Source organism: Phodopus roborovskii, unplaced genomic scaffold (assembly GCF_943737965.1).
Source record: "Phodopus roborovskii unplaced genomic scaffold, PHOROB, whole genome shotgun sequence".
Taxonomy (NCBI): domain Eukaryota; kingdom Metazoa; phylum Chordata; class Mammalia; order Rodentia; family Cricetidae; genus Phodopus; species Phodopus roborovskii.
Genome location: NW_026126514.1, coordinates 18,011,921 through 18,031,923, shown reverse-complemented (window position 1 = coordinate 18,031,923; position 20,003 = coordinate 18,011,921). Strand labels below are relative to the sequence as shown.

The 20,003-nt window shown below is 39.0% G+C and overlaps 1 protein-coding gene across 1 annotated transcript in view; it reads left to right on the top strand.

The window, feature by feature from the left end:
• Map4k5 (mitogen-activated protein kinase kinase kinase kinase 5) overlaps positions 1-20,003 on the top strand; it is an 81,437-nt gene that overhangs the window by 35,817 nt on the left and 25,617 nt on the right. Inside the window, exons 6-15 of the mRNA XM_051195940.1 lie at positions 1,001-1,048; positions 1,135-1,177; positions 1,901-1,973; positions 5,945-6,076; positions 6,369-6,431; positions 8,177-8,258; positions 8,963-9,079; positions 13,421-13,499; positions 17,766-17,824; positions 18,961-19,028. Coding sequence (XP_051051897.1) covers positions 1,001-1,048; positions 1,135-1,177; positions 1,901-1,973; positions 5,945-6,076; positions 6,369-6,431; positions 8,177-8,258; positions 8,963-9,079; positions 13,421-13,499; positions 17,766-17,824; positions 18,961-19,028 — 764 coding nt within the window. The remainder of the gene's footprint in view (positions 1-1,000; positions 1,049-1,134; positions 1,178-1,900; positions 1,974-5,944; positions 6,077-6,368; positions 6,432-8,176; positions 8,259-8,962; positions 9,080-13,420; positions 13,500-17,765; positions 17,825-18,960; positions 19,029-20,003) is intronic.

Below are 20,003 nucleotides of genomic sequence, written 5' to 3'. Positions count from 1 at the left end.
CTGTAGAGAGTGTCTCTGAAAGCGCTGTAGCCAAATTGTCTTTTATCCTGATAGAACAACATGAAAATGGCCATCCTGCCTTGTAGTCCAGGTTTCTGATAGACTGAAAGGAAAAAAAAAAAAAAAAAAGAATAAAGTAAAAAGGAATCTAGTTTTGAAAATAGCAAGCAAAAAAACTCTACATTCCCAATGCTGCATGGTCATTTTATTGAAAATGAAAGAGAACCTACAAAGTGGCCACTAGAGCTAACATAACAGGTTAAGCTAGAACCAACATCGGCAAGAGTCAGATTGCTTTCCAAAAGTCAAGTGGATTTTTAAATTAGGAATTAAAATTCTAAGAGAAAGGGATATGACATTCTCATGGATAAACTGGGTAAACATAAACACCTGCTTACTAAAGCCACAAAACTGTTGACAGGAGTCAAAGACCTAGGTGAGCCCATAACTGCTGAGCCGGGTTAGGAGGTTCTCCGCAGGGGCAACCCCCGTTCCAGTGGAATCCAGCCAGACTTTTTTGTTGTTTAAGAAACTGGCCAGCTGGTCAGGCATGGAGGCCCCCCTGTAATCTCAGCATTCAAGGACACTGGGAGGGAAATCATGAGTTTGAGGCCAGTCTAGGCTACACAGTGACCCATGTGGCTGGCAATAGGGGGCATCAGAGAAATGACAGCTGATTCTGGAATCCCTGTGGAAAGGCAAAGCAGGAAGGATAGTCGGGGACTTTGGAACCCTGGAGTAGAGAGACAAGCAGTGTTGGTGGGATAAGAAGAATTATAAAGAGCACAAGAAGAGAAAGCTTTGGGAGTGATCAGCGTGTTTATTGTCCTAATTGTAAAACAGTTCCAGTTTTACCAGAAAGTGAGTTAGATTACAGTGCTCACTGACTAGTTAGGAACCCTTTCATCCCCTGAAAAGGGCTGTCTAGTTTGTCTTATTCAGTAATTGAGGTAGATGTTTGATACTGTCTTGCTAATACATATTTTTTTTTTAATTTCAGGGTCTTGCCTATTTGCATACTAAAGGCAAAATGCATAGAGATATCAAAGTAAGTTCATCTAAAATATTTAAATTGGTGAGTTTTGAAAGAAATTTTATGATGCTAGTTTAATAGTATTTGTGCTTTTGTTTTAGGGTGCAAATATTTTATTAACAGACCATGGTGATGTAAAATTAGGTATGTTATTTTGAGTTCTTAATTTTCTACCAAAAAATATTAAATGATATTTAAGTTTGAATTGGTTTGATTTTTATACATATAATCATAATGATCATTGTCTGTCATATACTGATTTTATTCCTGAAGAAGTAAAATCCTATTCAAGAAAATTAATCTTATAGGTTAAAAAACCCATATTCATAAAACTATTAATCATATTACTTATGGTAGAAAATACAAGCCCATGGAATATTTTTCAGCACGTCATTAATATTTATGAAAATGTGTAAGTAAAATCTGGTTTTATTAAATGGCAAAAACGAACAAAATAATGTATTTCATTTCAATTATCATGTTTAACAAATTTTATATGCATAGGAAAAATGCTCTTTAAAAAAGCGACAAAATAGTGACTGTTTTAGGATTAAAGAAATTCAGGTGTATGTTTTGTATGTTTTCCCACATTTTTAGTTTTGTCACTTTTCCCAAATTAATTTCAGTGTGCTTGTAATTAACATAATTTAATTATCCTAATAAAGTACAGTTTTCATTCTAGTAAAGTTTCAGTATATGAGTATATTATTTTAATGAGTATATTATTACCAAGAAAGAACAGCTCTTGGTGCTAAGTTTATACACAGTTTTTTCACATTAATGTGTAAGATATTAACGATGCTATGCCAAGAGTGAAACTTAGAATACTAAGTTTCCTTAGTCCTGCTCTGGTTTTTCTCTCACCAGCTGATTTTGGTGTGGCTGCAAAAATAACAGCTACCATTGCGAAGAGGAAGTCTTTCATCGGCACCCCTTATTGGTAAGGCACTACTGTGACTGTCCTCCTGTTTTCATCTCTTTATGGTTTGGGCTCGACCTTAATTCTCGCTAATACAAGCGACCATCAGAGGCCAAGAGCCTTACATGCTCCTTGATGCTTTCCCAGCATTGACTGTGTTAGGAACTTTGGTTCTTCATGGCATCCAGCTCTCCCCATGGCAAAGGGCCTATACAGAGTGGAGTTTTCAAAAGCCTCTTCTAATTTTCTGTTCTAATCAAGGACTATATCCCTGGTTGGTAAAGCCCATACATCCTACACTGGTGTCCAATAGGTCCACATGCACAGAGCATCCTACTGGTGACGACCACGGTAATCTCTCTAGACACTGCCCTCCTTATTGACAGATAGTTGATGTGGAACAGAAGACCTCATAGAAAACGTCAGTGTGAGCCTGGCATGTGGGTGGTACCTGTAATTCAGCATTAGGGAGGCTGAGGCAAGAGGACTGCTATGAATTTGAGGATGACCTGAGCAATAACAAAATCCCTTAATATTTAAAATAATGTAATGAATGCTATAGCATTCAGAGTTTGTGTTAAATGTTAGGTTTGTTAATGTATGGTGTTTGGATAATTTATTATTTTGTAAATAATTTACACTGCCAAAATAAACTGTATATGGGTCTGCAGAGGTAGATCGATCAGTGACTAAGAACACTGGCTGTTCTTTCACAGGATAAAAGTGAAAGCAGGACTGGGCATGGTGGCATATGCTCTTGGGATGCAAAGGCAGGTTCTGTGAATTTGAAGCCAGCCTGCCTGTAGTGAGTCCCAAGCCAGCAGGGGTTTCACAGTGAGACCCTGTTCAAAAAAAAAAAAAAAAAAAAAAAATAGAGCAAATGAGTTAGAAGGTGGAGATACAATACAGCTCAGTGGTCAGTGGTAGAGTATTTCCCCAGCATGCACGGTCCCCAGCACCGCATGGTGGGGGCATCGATTTTATTTTCTGCACTTGGAAGTGCAGGAGAATCAGAAAGTTAAGTTCATTCTCAGCTAAAAGCAAGTTTGAGACCAGGCTAGGGTATATGAGATCCTGTCTTAGAAAGAAGGAAGGCGGAAGACAGGAAAGAAAGAGAAAGATAAAAGAGGTTTGTGTTGGCATCAAACTTTAAAGGAAAAGATGGTTCACATCACATGACAATTTAAGCTTTATGTCTACCAGCTGAAACAAAAATTAAAAGTCAAGTAAAATACAGGAAGGACTGGCTAAATTGGCCCAACTATGTAATATCTTTAATATGTCATTTAAAAGAATGCCTCTTGAAGAGCAGATACTATAATAGCACATGTAACAAATCATAAAATAGGAGAAATGTTTCCCTCAATAAACACATGACATGGAAAATACTTGGTACCAATGAGCCACACTGGCCATCACTAATGACACGCCCATCACTGAGCATGTTGCAGTGAAAATCACTAGAGTGGTTTGTCACTGAGGATGTAAGAGCCTCTACGTGGTGTTTGTATCCTTTAGTCTCAGTGCTTTTGCTGGTGGTAATCTAGCAGAGGCTTGTACATTTCTGTGCACAGAGTGCCTCCAGGAGTAGTTTAAGAAAGAAAATAGAGGCTTGAATAAGCTAAGGGCATGTCACTTGTCATTTCTGCGAATAACATGATGGTACTTAAAAGTGATGCTGACAAAGATGAGTTGTTGGCAGACAGGCCCAAAGTGGGCACAATTTTTAAAACTCATGGTCAAAATTAGCACATGCGATAGAATATTCTTAGGAAAGGTAATGTGTCTCTAAGTAAAACGTGGACAAACATGTGTGAGACAGTGGCTGTATTTGTTTTCTTCCATTTTTTTCCCTATATTCGTAATTTTCTTCAGTTAACAATACCACTTTGATAACAGAGAATTCCTTAGTTGGTGTCATTTAAATAAACATTAAATGGAAACATAGACAGGTCATCTATAGACTCTTCCTCTATTGTAAACGCATCTGCAGCTGCTTGAGCTGTGTGTACTGCATCCCAGAGTTCTGCCCACTCCCCAGAGCTGTATACACTGCTGCCTCTGATGGCAGCTTTCTGTCACTACCTGTGGTGGCTTTATGACCCAAGCTCAGGTCCCTCTGAGTTAGGAAGTAGGACAGAGTCAGTCAGGCTGCCAGTCCAATTAGCTGCGCAGTCTCACTCCAGAGAGTAAAGAAATGGAATGTGTTTGCTGTCCTGGCCCCAGCTCAGTCCATCCAAGGCTCAAACTAGCCTGTATCATTTTCTTCTCTTTTGTACCGTGCCCATTACCGTGTACACAGCACTTACATACCATATATATATATATATATATATATATATATATATATATATTCGCATTTTGGAGGACAGGGAGTGTAGCTCTCAACAGCAGAGCGTGTGGCTAACATGTTCACAGCCCTGGGTTCAGTGCCCAGCACACAAGAAGGTAAAGATTAGTGTAAGTATTATGGCCTCACTTTAGAACACATGTACTATATTCCACATTAAGCTGAGACACCGTATGCATCTCAACAGATGTAGGTTATAATGTTTTATGCATGTAAAAGCAATAGCACCTTGTGGATAATTAATATAACTATAAATTAAAAACTTGAAAATGGAAGTGAAAAATTTTCCCCTGGGCAGTGCCACCCCCACCTCACCTTGGATATTATCTGTGTGTTTTGAGATTGGCGGAGGGTGGGCAGTGGTTATTGAGACATGATCTTCTGTGTAGCTCAGGCTGGCCTGGAACTCAAGATAATTCCTGTTTCAGCCTCCCAGGGCCTGTAGTTAGAGGTGTTTGCTACCATACCCTGTGTTTTTGAGGCGTGTGGGAGCTCCTCCGCATGCCTTTTCATCTCCTTACCACACACACTGTATGTTTCATGTTGGTGTGAGTTTTATATTAATTTCCTCCATAATTAAGTTGGTGGGTTCGCATCATTTTCACAAGTAAATTCTTGTATAAAAGGAGATTGTTCATTTCTAGCCCCTACCTTGGCAGTCTGTTTTCCATGTCCTTCCAGATCCTCTAAGCCAGTGGTTCTCAGTTTGTGGGTAGTGACCCCTTTGGGGTTACATTTTAGATATCCTACATATCAGATATTTACATTATGACTCATAACCATATCACAAATTACTGATATGAAGTAGCGGTGAAATACTATTATGGTTGGAGTCACAATAACACGAGGGTATGGCATTAGGAAGTAGAGAACCATTGCTCTAAGCCCCTAGTTATGATTTCTTTTTCCATTTCAGATCAGACTTATACTTTTGTAAAATAAAATGATTTACTAAAAATTGTTATGTTTAGACAAGAGAAAGCATACTTGCCATTTCTGTACTTATCCCAACAGTAACAAGTAGTGTATGGCCCCTTCTAAGTGTGTAAGTCACAGGGTGAGTCCTGCTGTACCCTCTGCTCTCCAGGCGTTGCTTGTGGTTACTCTCCGTATGTCCCCGCATATGCTGGGGTTTCTCTGAACTGTGCAGACTCCTCCCCGCCTGCTCCTCTTGGTACTCTTTAACAGTTTCACCAGCACAGACTAAAGCAACAGGCTATCCAGAGAAGGATGTTGAGATTTTTAAGTAGTGAATTTTACTCATTTTTTCTGAGTTATTTATTTTTATCCTGTAAGTGTGGGTGTTTTGCCAGTGTGCATGTTTGTGCACATGTGTGCCCACAGAGGTCTGAAGGAAGCATCAGATCCCCTAGAGCTGGAGTTAGGGTATTTGTGAGTCACTGTGTAGGTGCTAGGAACTGAACCAACTCTGACAAGAGTATCCAGGGTTCCTGACCACTGAGCCATTTCTCTAGCCACCGGATATTGGATTTTAGAAGTAGAGTGTGGAGCCAGATGATAAAGCGTCTTTCTCCCTAGTAATTACCTGCTAGCCTCTTTCTTCCATCTATGAGCATAAGAAAAATTGGTGTGCTCTATGTTGTTTTTAAAGTAAAAACGTTCTACTCACTGATTCCCCCAGGATGGCCCCAGAAGTCGCAGCAGTGGAAAAGAACGGTGGCTACAACCAACTCTGTGACATCTGGGCAGTCGGAATAACAGCAATTGAGCTTGGAGAGCTTCAGCCACCTATGTTTGATCTTCATCCAATGAGGTGTTCTCATTATGTACAACACTTTGGGGAGATGAAACACTGATGTGTATCACAATAGTAAAAGTACTGTGCAGCTGTAACATCATATAACCTGCAACACACATACACTGCATATATGACACCCCCATGTCATTCGAAAGAAAAACATGAAACATTTCATGTCCAAAGCAGTGTTTTCAGTACCCTCCCATGTCGTAGTGCTACACAATTTATAACAGAATATTCAGTCTGACTATTAAACACAATGGTGAAAGTATCTTAACATTGCCCTTAACTGAAATTTTTATTTCAGGGCTCTCTTCTTAATGTCAAAAAGTAATTTTCAGCCTCCAAAACTAAAGGACAAAACAAAATGGTGAGTTAAAGACTATATAGTCTTAGAGAATGTAGCAGTCTGTACTGTGCTATAGATGATGAAACCAGAGCTTTGAGAAGCTAACCCAGTGTTATTGCATGGCTGTGGGTCTGTGGGCATGTGGCCAGGGTTTATTTTCTAGTCATGCCTGCCCCTGGCAAACAGCCACTTTCTAATGTGCTGTCATTGAGTAAAGAAGTATGGTGATGGAAAGGATTTGAAATGAATGTGTGAAGATTTTGGAAATTCACATTTTTCACCCTGTATTTTTATATCCTTTAGTTACATATTGTCTTTCTTGGACTGTGATATTTGAAAAAAAGTTTCCCAAATACTATGACACTTGAAATTAGTCCTTATTGGCTTTGCTATTCCTTCCATATGTTCAAAGGAATTACAGCCTATATTCATCTTCGTCTCCCCTTTCTTCTACAACTATCAGTATAGTTCATAAATATTAGATGGTAAAAACTGAAAAATTTTTTGATAGAAATCGACAAGCATTTTATAAAACCAACCAGCAAATAAAAGTTTCTGATATATCATACACATAGTTCTTACGTAGGTGTGTGGATTTCTTGAAGGTCTATGAGCCTCCAAATGTGTATGTCCATTTATTTTTCTGATGAGACAGTGTATATGGTGAGATTTCAGATCCTAGTCTCCCCACCCCGTGATAGACTCTGAACTGAGTCATGTGTCATAACCTGTGTGGGTACAGTTTTATATAGGAGCATCCTAAGGTTTTGGCAAGAGTGAAAGGCAAGTCACCCTCTAGTGACCTTTAGTCCTGACACTGACTTCTTCATGCCTCCTGGTGCACTGAGTTTTTAGTCATTTGGAACTGGAGGGCTTTGTGACAGGAATGCCTTAATAATCACATAGGAACAGCAAACATCATGTATCAGCACTAAATGTGTGGTCAGATTCCAGAGGTGCAGCTAGCATTAGAGATGCCCCACAGCCCCTCAGACTCTCTCTCCAGTGGCTCTCACAAACCACCATGGACAAAGCAGTGTTGGGATTTCTCTGCTGAGATGTGCTGTGTGTCATCTTTGCTGGTTACCATGGCAACTTCCTTGGTTCTTGAGCCATTCTTCCCTAGTGGAATCTTAACAGTGCCAGAAAGAAACCTGTTTGTCATTAGTAATGAATATAGGATTCTTTTAATTTTTTTTTTCTTCTCCCTTTTCCTGCTTCAATAATGCAAATAGCAAGGAAATGCTTTTGGTTGCTAAAATCACTCATTTTTCTTTGCCCTTTCCTTATGAATTTTCAAAAATTCTTTTAGAATTTAAATTGTCTCATAATAGTTCCTACCCTCTGTGTAACCTAACTTCTGGTATAGAAAAAAACTTTTAAAACTTTTAAAGATTCTGTAAATTGGGCAGTAAGAAAAGGGCTTGTGGCTTCTAGCCGTACCTGGAAAGAACTTAAATCAAGCATCTGCCCACTTCCAATCTGCATTCCATGTTTGGAGGTTGTCTAGTACTATTGCTATTTAACTCTGTATTACTTAAAAGACAAAATGGCTGCACATATGTCTGAGGGATATACTGTGTTATATGTTTAGGTTTTTTTGTTTGTTTGTTTGTTTTGTTTTGTTTTTTTATGTCCTGAGAGGGGCCTGAGAGGGGAGAAATGCTTTTGCTCACTTTCTAACTATTCCTATGTTAATTGTATGTAGTAATAGCAGGAAACTATTACTAGTGACATGTGTTTATACTGTCTCTGTTTATTTGAAGGTCATCGACATTCCATAATTTTGTCAAAATAGCACTAACGAAAAACCCTAAGAAAAGACCAACCGCTGAAAGGTTACTGACTGTAAGTCATGGGCCACAGGGGGTCTTGGTCACATGGCATTGAGATGGGTCACTAGAGAAAAGTGGGCCATTGTAACCTAAAATTAGCTGTAGGCAGTATGCATTCATGAGTGTAGTTTTTAACACCCAAGAAAACTTTATTTAGAAAAGTAGTAGGTAGTGCTCTGAAACTGTATTTTGATGACCTCAGCCTCTGAAAAAAACTCCAAAATGTTATCATCTAAATTTAGTTGCTTTTCTTAATTTATTATGCAGATTTATAATGTGCACTACATGTATATGTAAAATGCCTTTGTCTGAGAAATAGTACAGCAGCAACCTAAGCAAACTGTTTAATTTAACTGAATTAAATGAGTGCAATACACAACAAATATACCCTTTCTTATTGTTTTGAAACATCCCACAGTATTCATCCGCATACCAGTGTATATATAACTAAGCACCAACATTTAGCTGGTAATTTTACACATAATGTAGATTACATAGACAAATGGTTCACTCTGATCTCCTAATTCTGTGTTTGAGTTGTTCATGATCATAGGCTCACTGATTGATGCTTCTATGGCTATACCCTCCGTGTCTTAGTCTAGACGCCACCATTAGCTTGGTTTACAAGTTACTGACCTAAAACACAAGTAACAGTTTCTTGTAAACCATAGATCTGAGGGCACATTTGTGAAATTTTTCTGTTTGATCTTTACTTAGCACACCTTTGTTGGACAGTCAGGTCTGTCCCGGGCCCTAGCGGTTGAACTGTTGGACAAGGTGAACAACCCAGACAACCATGCACACTACACCGAAGGAGACGATGATGACTTTGAGGTAAGAATGGGATCAGGTGGATGCTTGAGACTTTTAATGTGGCTCTGGAGTGTATTCTATTTATTTCAGGTATTTATTTAGTCTTGGCTTTATGGACAAGGTCTCACACAATCCGGGTTGGTTGGTTTAGAGCTTCATATGTAGACCAGGCTAACCTTGAATTCTCAGAGATCCTCCTGATGAAATCTCCCACCACACCCAGCTGGGAATTTATTTTCTGATTTACACCTTCAATTTAATTTAAATGGATTTAGCTACAAACACTGACTGTGTAAACTGTACATATGTTCATTTAATTATCCTGCTAAGGCTTTTCCTAATCCTACTGTCAGTCTGAGTTCTGTGGTTGGCTGAAGGTTAAATGAGGGTTATCCTCTTCATCCCTTACACACATTCGCAGAGAGCCAGAGCTGCCTCCTCTCCAGACCTCAGGTCCTGTGGTGACATGTGATCTTCCTGTAGACCAGATAGACATGGCATCTGTTTCCCAGGAAATAATGCCTGTAAGAATGTTATCTTGGACCATGAGGAGAAAGTTTAGGCACAGCACATGCGTGTAATTTTTCATTAAGGCTCCTTAGAAATTCAGCCGCTCATTTTTTAATTTTCTATTTATACATATTAACAAAATACAGACAGTTTTAAAGGAGTAAGTTGAAATCCTCAATGGGGAAAATAAAATCTTCCCAGTATTTTTTTTCCTAAGTAGTTTCTTGTATAATTACGTGTAGGCATTTTATTACTATGCATATCTATTCTGAAAGTATTCTGGGATTATTTTATCATATTTAAGTAATGCAGCATATAAATCAGGAATGAGGGACTTGCTGCTCATTGATGGCACCATTGTTTCTGTTTAAGTGCTTAGTAAGTGTAGTCCTTATAGAATCTTTAAAAGATAATGTTTATTCCCCCAATGCCTCATATATATATTATAATCCTGTTATCATTTTATTTGTTGTTAAATTAACTTGAGTTGCAAACATTAATTAAACCAGCCATTCATAGATTCCCTACACACACAATTATTTGCAAGCTTAAGATTAATAAATCTTTGGGTTGTTAAGCTATCTGAATAAGTTAGTACTTACTACAAAGCTTGATAACCTGGGAGCTGAGTTTGATTCCAGATATTCACTTAGTGAAATAAAAATACTGTCTCTCACAAGTCCTTAGATTTCCACATGTCACACACATGTGTACCTGAATACATACATATAAATAAATATAATTTTTTTTTTGAAAAAGTTAAAATTAACAAGATTTTAAGACTCAGGAGGATTGACACCAAGTGAGCCTAGGATACATTGTGACTTCAGAGCTGCTTTGTGGAAAAACCTGTCTGGAAACAACAGATTTAATCCTTTAATTTAAAGGTTACAGCATAAATGTTGAGTTAGATATAACTTGATTCCCAACTAATCTTACTGATTATGTAAGTATATAAGCCCCTCATTACAAGTTTGTTGGGATTCCCTCATTCTGTCTAATTTCTGAGTCCTTTTTTTGTTTTGTTTTATTGTTTAGTGATTTGCCATTCTTTTTAATCCCTGAAACATAAAACCTTCTCGCATATTATGGGGCACAGTGGTGTGAGACTAACACTGTCCCTGCATTCATAGGTGGTGAGTTACTCACAACAGAAGTTTGGAAATAACAACACATAATTTACAGAACTGTTATCCTATGGTGCAGGAAATATAGGGCCCTATAGAGGGATATCACAGGTAGGGCAGGAAAGGGCTCAAGGAAAAGTTACATTTGAACAACAAAATTGAAAGGTATGTAGAATTAGAGGATGAGAGAAATAATAAGGTTTTGTTGTTTTGCTTTGTTTTTAGATTTATTTTATCATTTTATGGGTACAAGTGTTTTGCCTGGTTGAGGGTATCAGATTTCTAGGAGAGTTACAGACCTTTGTAAGTTGGCATGTGGGTCCTCTGAAAGAACAGCCAGTGCTTTTAACTACTGAGCCAACTGTCCAGCCCAATAATAAATAATTTTAGTAGAGTCAATAATAGCATGTTTTGAAAGCCTGATGTTAATAGAGAAAGTAAAATACTGGGGAAACTAAAGAAAAGTCAGTCTGGATGGAAAAGGAAATAAGCCATGAGACATGCAGCTACAAAGCTAAATACTGTCTCAAACCATGCTAAGGCTTTAGACTCAGGGTAGTCAGGAGCCATTAAAGGGAAGGAAATGACCTGATCAGATACAGACTTTTCAAAACATCTCTATTACTGGAAACCTGTTAAAGAACTACCAGGGAGAACAGGGTGGAGAGGACCGTTGCTTAAACCAGGGGCAAAGCACTACTAACGAGTTCTCTCAGGAGTCACCAGGAAGCTGGTGATTGAGTCATGGCTCAGATGGAAGGATGAGAAGAGACTTGCTACTGGATTTTGTTTTGAAAACCTGGTGGATATAACCATTTACTGAGGTAGAAACATGAGGAAAGTTTGGGGAGAAAGATGAGTTTACTTTTGTACTGAACAACATATTGCATAAGAGGCCTGGTAAGGAGATAGATGGGTGCTGGTTGTAGGGGGAGAATTAGACTATACAGATGTGAGTCACCAGAAAGGGGAGTAGCCTTGGGGAACAAATGTGACCCCCCCCCGGGAAGCACATTAGATTGACAAATGAAGAGAGCGAAGGATAGAGGGCCCTGAAATTTCTCTCACAGTTTAAGGATTGACTAGGTGGAGGAAGAGCAGTAAGGAGCATGAAAAGGAAGAGGGCTCCTGTGAGAACATTGCCGAAGTTAGAGGTCTGCAGAGATGTCTCGGTGGTAAAGCACTTAACTGCTGCAGAGTTTAGATGATTGCTGTGAGAAGTGAACTTGAGCACCTAGCTCAATTATGTTCTGCTATGCAGATTTCTCCCAGCAGCCTTGACACCCCAGATGCAACTAAAGGGACAGTTAGTACCCAAGGTTGGTGTTTTTTGCAAGGTCACTGAAGTGAAGGGCACAGGGAGTTTAGAGTATTGATAAGAGATGACTTAAAATTTTAGACTACAGGCTATAAGCTAGATAGGGAGAAAAGTGAAGGTCTGATACCAATGGCAAATAAGAGAGCACTAGATCAAAGAAGTTGATATTCAAGCAGGAACATTAAACAACTGATGGACGTGAGAGGACAAGCTCAAAGTCAGACCTGGAAGGTAGTGTGGAGTTCAGAGCTGGTGATAACGGTCTAGGGGACCTTTAGGAGCCGAGTACTTCCAGCTCTGACAGCCTCCTAAACCCAGGTCTGTGCATCCACCTCAGCCTTTGAGCTCTTTTGGCATGATGGAAAGAGGAAAAACGGCAACTCAAGCCACCTTCAGAGCCATCAGTAACTGATGAGTCATCAGAAATTTGGTAGCTAAGGGCTGAACTGCAGACATAGCTTCACAGGAGCCTGAGCTTATGCTAAGATGGCTCATTTGGCTTCTTTCTTTAAATGTGTGTCAGTGTTTTTGTTTCATTTTGTTGCCGACGTGTGTGTCTGAACCTATGGAGGACAGAAAAAGCATCAGATCCTCCAGAATTGGAATTACACATGGTTATAAGCTGCCATGAAGGTACTGAGAAATAGACATGGGTCTTCTGGAAGAGCTACAGGTGCTCTGAACTAATGAGCTGTCTCTCCAGCCTCATGGCTTAAAATGCTCTTAATATGCCTTTATCTGATATTTCTCCTTTGCTTGCAGAAATTCTCCCCTTAAAACTGCCTGTCCACTCCCTTGCAATAAAATCTCCAAACACTTTGTTGTGCTCAAAAAAATGAAAGCTGAGAGCCATTAATCTGTCATTCAGGACCTTTGTGTCCACATTGTTCCCTCATCTTCGTTTCAATGCACTCAGATAATTTCCAAACCCCATTTCCTGCAAGTACTTCATTCTTGTATCATGTGATCATGTCCTGAGTCTAGTGCATCTCCACATCTGCATAGCCAATGCCTGCTGTACTTCAGGCCCCAGGAAAATGCACACCAAGCCTCTGCTCTTGAGTTCGGTACAGAAGGAATCACTCCCTTGTCCAGGTTTTAAGAGGAAGTCTTTGTTCTAATAAATGGCACTGACCATTGTCTGATTTTGTACATGCCTGTATTCTTTGTTGTCCCAAACTAAGTTCTTAGAGGACAAGGTTTGTTCCCTTTAGTGCTTTACACAATATAAACATGGAATAAGTAAATAAGCATTTAAGGCATCTTATTGTTCATTGTATTTTTATTGTCTTTCTTATGAGGAATGTTTTAGTAATCATATTTGTCAACATTCATTTGGAAAGAAATTTTAAGCCTTTTATTTGTTCTTGAAATTTTTAAGTGTATGTATTGTGCTTATATTTACAGCCCCATGCAATCATTCGTCATACCATTAGATCTACAAACAGAAATTCCAGAGCTGAACGGACAGCTTCAGAAATTAATTGTATGTGCATGCTATATATTTTTCATTGGTGGTCTTGGAGGGTTGGTCTGGGTATTCTTTTATTTTTTTTTATAAAATCTTAGATTAATTGAGGCTGCATACTTTATTATTTCAACAAACAGGTTGCTGTTCTGGTTTGGTTTTATTGTAATATTATTGTGCTTTTAAATAGTTTTTATTTTTAATTATAAAGATAGTTGTGCCCATTGTAGGAAATTTACAAAAAAAATAGAAAATTTGCATAGCACATCATCACATAACCTACAGACATCCAATTTTTTTCTGGCTGCTTTCTTTGCCATGAATATTTCGTGCGGCTAAAATTGTACTTTGACATAATAGAGAAGCATTTTCTGTTGCTGGCACTGGCTTTTTAACTACACACTGTGTTGCAGTTTGAGTCATTTGTTTCATACTGTAGGAAATAGTCTTCTGTTATTGGGCATTTGGGTGGGTTTTAACTATTGTAGATCAATATGAAGATAACTCTTCACAGATACTTCAAATGGAATTTTGATTTTTTTTTAATTTAAGAGTTAATCATAAACAGACAAAAATTTTATATCAACCACCTTTGTCACCTCAACCACATTTTAAAAACAGAAGTTTGGATAAGGATTTCCTGGCTTAGATATGTATTGTTTCATGAAATTAAAGTAGTTCGTTATAAAATGAGATGCATGACTAACAATACAAATAGAATTTTAGCCATAATGAGATAAGGTAATTCATTAAGTATTTGAACCAATTAGGATTCTTACCGATGATTATTAATTTGCTCTCTGCATTTTATTTTATTTTCATTTTTTGGGAGGTGGCTGTATTGCCCAGGCCAGCTTGAAACTCACAGTGGCTTTTCTTCCTCAGTCTCCAGGGTCCTGAGACTGTAGGGTGTACCAGCACACCTGACTTAAGTCTGTTTTCTTTAAACCAAGTATTCTTAGCTCTTTGAAAGATTGTCTTTCCCTTACCTGTTGTTCAACAGGACTTGTCATAGATAAGCGAGTAACAACTCAAGACTCGGTGCCTTTGTTAGTGCTAGTGCCCAGCTTGCTGTCTTTCTAAAATTATTTATTATGTATCTACTGAGCCATCTTGCCAGAGTCTTGTTGCTTCTTGTGAAAAATTTCTGAGGGCCCCAGATGCCTTTTTGATAAAGCTATATTTACTTTGTGTAGCTATATAATATTCTTTTAAGGTAATCTTACTTGTCTTTTATTTATCGCCTTTGCATTTTATGCTGTATTCTCTGTTTTAATTTATTCATTTTTTTTATTTGCATGTGTGAGTGTTTAGCCTGCATGTATGCAGGTATACATGAATGTTCCTGGTGTCTGCAGAGGTCAGAAGAGGGCATAGAATCCCCTGAACCTGGAGTTACTGGAGTTAGGGTTAGTTGTGAGGCACCGTGTGGGTGCTGGGCAACATCTTCTAGGTCTTCTGCAAGAGTAACAAATGCTCTTAACCACTGAGCTTTTCTTCAGCTCCTTATGTTATGTTCTTGATTCTGAGACTACAAAAAGAATGCTCTATGGTGTGTTCTTAGATACTTAACCCTTTGACATGAAGTTAGAATGTGTACAGTGAAAACTAGGCTTCAGTTCTTCTCCTGGGGTGACAGCCCATTGGGGTCAGTGCTGTTTTTCAAAATTTGTCATCTTTTTTTCTCATGTATTCAAGATACCATCTTTATTTTAGACCACATCCCCATGCCTGTCCCAGGACTTGTCTTCTGGGGTTCTGTTATGTTGCTTTGAGTGTCTGTTCGTGTACAGCAGCACACTTGCGAGGGTTCCATCTGCTAAAGTGTTCTGACCGCTTCTGCTCCTGCCCCTGCTTCTCGCCCTCCCTCCGTGTCCAGATACACACATTGATGTTCTCCTTTTAATTATATCTGATTACTATAGAAATACATTTTAGAATCTGGTTATCTCATTTTAAAATTTATTTTTGCTGATGTGACTAGATTTACATATTAACAGTTGACATCTTTACAATGCTCAGCCTTAACTAAAAGACCTTCCCTCCCCCCTTTGGGGGGGAGAGTCAAGATTTGGCTTTCTTCACAAGTGCTCAGAATACTGATGTTTTCATTGAGTGTCCTTTAGATAAAGTTGAAGTCATTTTACTGGTGATTTTTTTTTTTTTCTGTCTTTACATTTAAAGAGTTCTCCTTTTAAGGATACCAGAGTGTTTTATGGCTCTGTTCTTGCTTGCTTAATAGATTTCAGTTTTATCTTGGTTTTTGCTTCAGTTTTCTTAAGCTGGGCTGGTATTTTGTATATAGTAAAATGGTCCAGTCTTAAATGTGACAGATGGTAAAACTTTGCAGATATGTATACCCCATGTCACTGTCGCCCTGCTCGGTGTAGAACATAACCAGATCTCAGAATTGCCATGCTCTGTCACAGTCAATAGAATTCCACCCTCCCCTCTATCCAGATTAACTTACACTCTGATCCCTGTGACATGGGTTCCTTTTTAACCGACCTTGACTTTGAGACAAGTAGCATGATACAGTGGACCCTTTTCTTTACCTCAGCCATATCTGTGAGTCATTCACACCAGTGTATAGGACTACATGGTAGTGAAATTCTACATTTATGAGTATATTACAACTCACCCATTCTTCTGTTGACTTTGTTTTAGGCCATTGTATCATTCTATGTATTCTTACTTTATACTTTTAGTGAACATTAATAATTTTTGAATCTGGCTGTTGATATAATGAAGTATCTGAGGCAAACAAAGGAAGAAAGATTTGCTTTGGCTCGTGTCTCTTGAGTTTTCAGTCCATGGTCATTTGGCTATATTGTTTCTGAGCCTATAGTGTGTCAGAGCAGTATAATTGATATTCATCATGGAAGAGCTGTTGACCACATTGGATGAGAACTCGGGAGTGAGTTGAACTGGCCAGAGACAACATGCAGTCCCCAAGGATCGACTCCCTCAAGTCAGGCCCCACCTTTAACTCTAAGTCATCTCCCAATGGCCTTTCTGTTTATGAGCCCATTATTTAATTAATGCATTTTGGGGTCACAGCCCTCATGAGCCAGTCACTTCCCCAAAGCCCATCGGCTAGATTTTAGCACGTAGATTTTCATGGACATTTCACATCAGACCATAATATATCCAGGGTTAGACTGGCCAGGGATAAAGAAATAGTCCAACAAAGTCACAGCTCTTCATTTTTTTGCAGTGGTATAAGATATACCGTAGAAACCATGTGGCATCTTATCTAACAAAGAAATAGAAGAGGCATAGAAGGAGCAGAATCGAGGGCCTGTTAAACTAGTGGCTCACAGTGAGGCATGTGAGTGGGGAAGGGTGGGCACCAGGCCTGCTCTGAGAGCAGGCTCTGAAGCCTCCTGTAGCTGAACACTGTGGCTAGAAGGGCCTTTGTTTGAAGCTCAGTGTCTGGGTCGGATCTGAGTCAGTGACTTAGATCTTCCAGACGTCATACGATGATTCACTGTAATGAACATGATTTCACCAGGCAGGTCCCTGGCAGCCTGATTTAAAGAGCGGTTTCTCAGTGAGAAAGCGGTGTAGCTCAGAGGGTGTTCATTTCATGAAAAGTGTCACGTGCAGCAGAGTAGCCTTGGGAGGAACTGTGCTCCTTCTGGCCTTTGCATTTGTCCTCCCAGGCTAGTGAGTACCAGGAAAAATTTTCTCTCTCACTCTTTCTTGGGTCAAGATATAGACATAGTATCATTGTGGCACTTAATCTCAGACAGGAGGATGGCAAGTGTTCAGGACCAGCCAGAACTACATGGTGAAATAAATAAATAAACAAATAATAAATAAGACAAAAGGACAGGTAAATGAAAATTTTAAACAAGCTGCTGCCCCCAACTCCAGTTTCTGCATCCATCACAGGCCTGTGCTGAGACACACTTAGTTTCCAGTCTTAAGCCAATTGCGCTCTGGTTCTGTTGTCTGATGAAGGTCCGTTAAACTTTGCTCAAAAGTACTTTTTCAATTTCCTGTGTTCAGCCAAGAATTAAGCATAGGAGCTAGGGGAAATCCCAGATTGCTACTTTTCCTGGGTTAGTGTGAGGTGTCTTACAGAAGAAGTAGTGAGGTTTCTCTCCTGTGCCTCTGCTTTTCCTCCCTCTCAGCAGTGTTCATTCTCATTTCGTTCCTGAAGTTAACCGCTTAAGATGTGTGTGTGTTTATATATATTTGTGTATCTGTTCTATATTTTTCAGTTGACAAATTACAGTGTGTTTATATATATTTGTGTATCTGTTCTATATTTTGTAGTTGACAAATTACAGTTTGAACCTCCTCTGAGGAAAGAAACAGAAGCCCGGGATGAAATGGTAACTAACTGACTTTAAAATATTTCATATTAAAATTTGAGAAAACCTTGAGTGAGATACATTTTAAGAAATTAAGTACCTACTTTTTATACATATTAACTATACTAAAGTGTTAAAAATTCATAATTAGGTATTTTGGCGATATTACAGGCAATGTAGTTTGACCCACCTATTTCAACACTCACAGGCTTTTGAAGGATGTATATAAATGACCAAACACTAGCCTGGACTTGGCTTTTTCCTTCTCCTTGTTCGGTTTGCAGTGAGCACAGTTCGCTTTGCTTTACTATGTGAAGTATCTTATCTGTGGGGTGGGGCATTGGTTGTTAGTGGGTCAGTTGTTGTGGGTCCTGTCATCTGTCTGTTACTGTAGCTTCTTCTGCTGTGTTTGTTGTTTGTGCGATGGTCTCACTGTGTACCTCAGGCTGCCCTTGAGTTGTTACAGTCCTCCTGCTTCAGCTGCCTAATGCCAGGGGACAGGCATATGTCTTCAAACCAGAAGAGACATCATTTTGAGATTAACTGCATATTTAGCCTTTTATATAAAGGAATAAATAATAAGATATTGTTAGGATTGGCCTAGAAGGCTCCTTAATGTCTACTTCTTTTTCGTCAATGAAAGTGCCATTTCTAGGCCAGGTTCTGGTGGTGGTGGCACACACCTTGAATCCCAGCACTGAGGAGGCAGCACAGAGAAACACTGTCTAGGGGAGAGGGGTTCGTTTTTTAGTGGATTTTAGTGGCATTCTTCTTAGTACTTATTTCTGTAGACACTAGCATTTTCCATGCTTGGCTATTTAATTGTCTTGACTGATGCAGTAGTTATGCATCAGATTTGTGTGGGTTGTCCGTTTTGTTTGTTTCTGCTTTTCAGATTGAAAGCTGTATTTAATAGATGTGGGGAAGTGATTAAGTTTACATCAAATGATAATGAGTCATTGATCTAAATGTGTCAAAATGATAGAACAGATTATGGAGATACAAAAACTGATTGGATGTCATGGTAACTAATAGCCACAATGCTGGGGTTCTCTAGAAGCAGATAAAATGGCTGATACATAATTAGTGAATCAAATAGTAGACATTAACTCGGTTAATATCTGTGAAAGTAACATTTTAAACTGTGATCTGCACAGGGACTACCGTCAGACCCAAATTTTATATTACATTGGAATCCTTTTGTGGATGGTGCAAATACAGGCAGGTAAGTTGTTTTGTATTAATAACTTGATTATATGAACACCTTTTATGGGGATTTGACTTTAAGTTGTCAGAGCTTTGACTTACATTATTGACAGAAAGCATCATGAACTATTTGGTATGGTTTTTAAAGGGTCTCTTTGGTTTAGGGGGATTTTTATGTGTTTTCTTCTGTTTGTTTTTGTTTTGTTTTCCCATGTTTTCTTTGCAAGAGAATCATGTTACATAGCTTGGCTTCCTTGGCACTTCCTAGTTAGGTCAAGCTAGCCTTGAACTTGCAGCCATCTTCCTGCCTCTGTCTCTCAAGTACTGGAGTTGCAGGCATATGTCACCATTCCTGGCATGGTTTTTGTTTTAGTCCTCATTTATTTTATGTAATGATAATGTATTAAAAATATGTCATTGGGGGGAAAAATACTATAGTGGTGGTCAGAAAACCCTCATTCTGTTTCTCTAATGTAGTTTCTTCATATTCTAGACCTGTCTTTATTCAGCAGTGAATAGAGGGGCTGGCTTCAGTGAGTCATTGAATGGTTTACATGTGTGTGCATTTCAGTTACCTACAGAATTCATTGAAAATGTAGACTTCTGGGTCCCCATATTAGGCCAGTAGAGCTGTGGTTGGCAAACGCTGGCCTGTGGGTCAAATCTAGCTGCTGCCCATTCACTAAGAATGGTATTTAGGGAGAAGAGGATGGAGAAGCAGGGAGGGAGGGGGAAAGAGGATAGAAAGATGACTCAGCAGTTAAAAGCACTTGCTTTTGTTCCCGTGGACATGGGTTTAGTTCCCAGCACCCACATTGGGCAGCTCATAACTGCCTATAACTCCATTTTCAGAGAAACCAGTGACCTCTTCTGTACGTGACCGCTGAGCTGCCATTGCCGCTCAGGCTTTGGTGTGCCAGCTGGTCGCCTGAACTCTGCAGGATCTGGTACAATGGACGTTCAGAGTGTCCGATTGTTTATCTAGGGGCCTCCC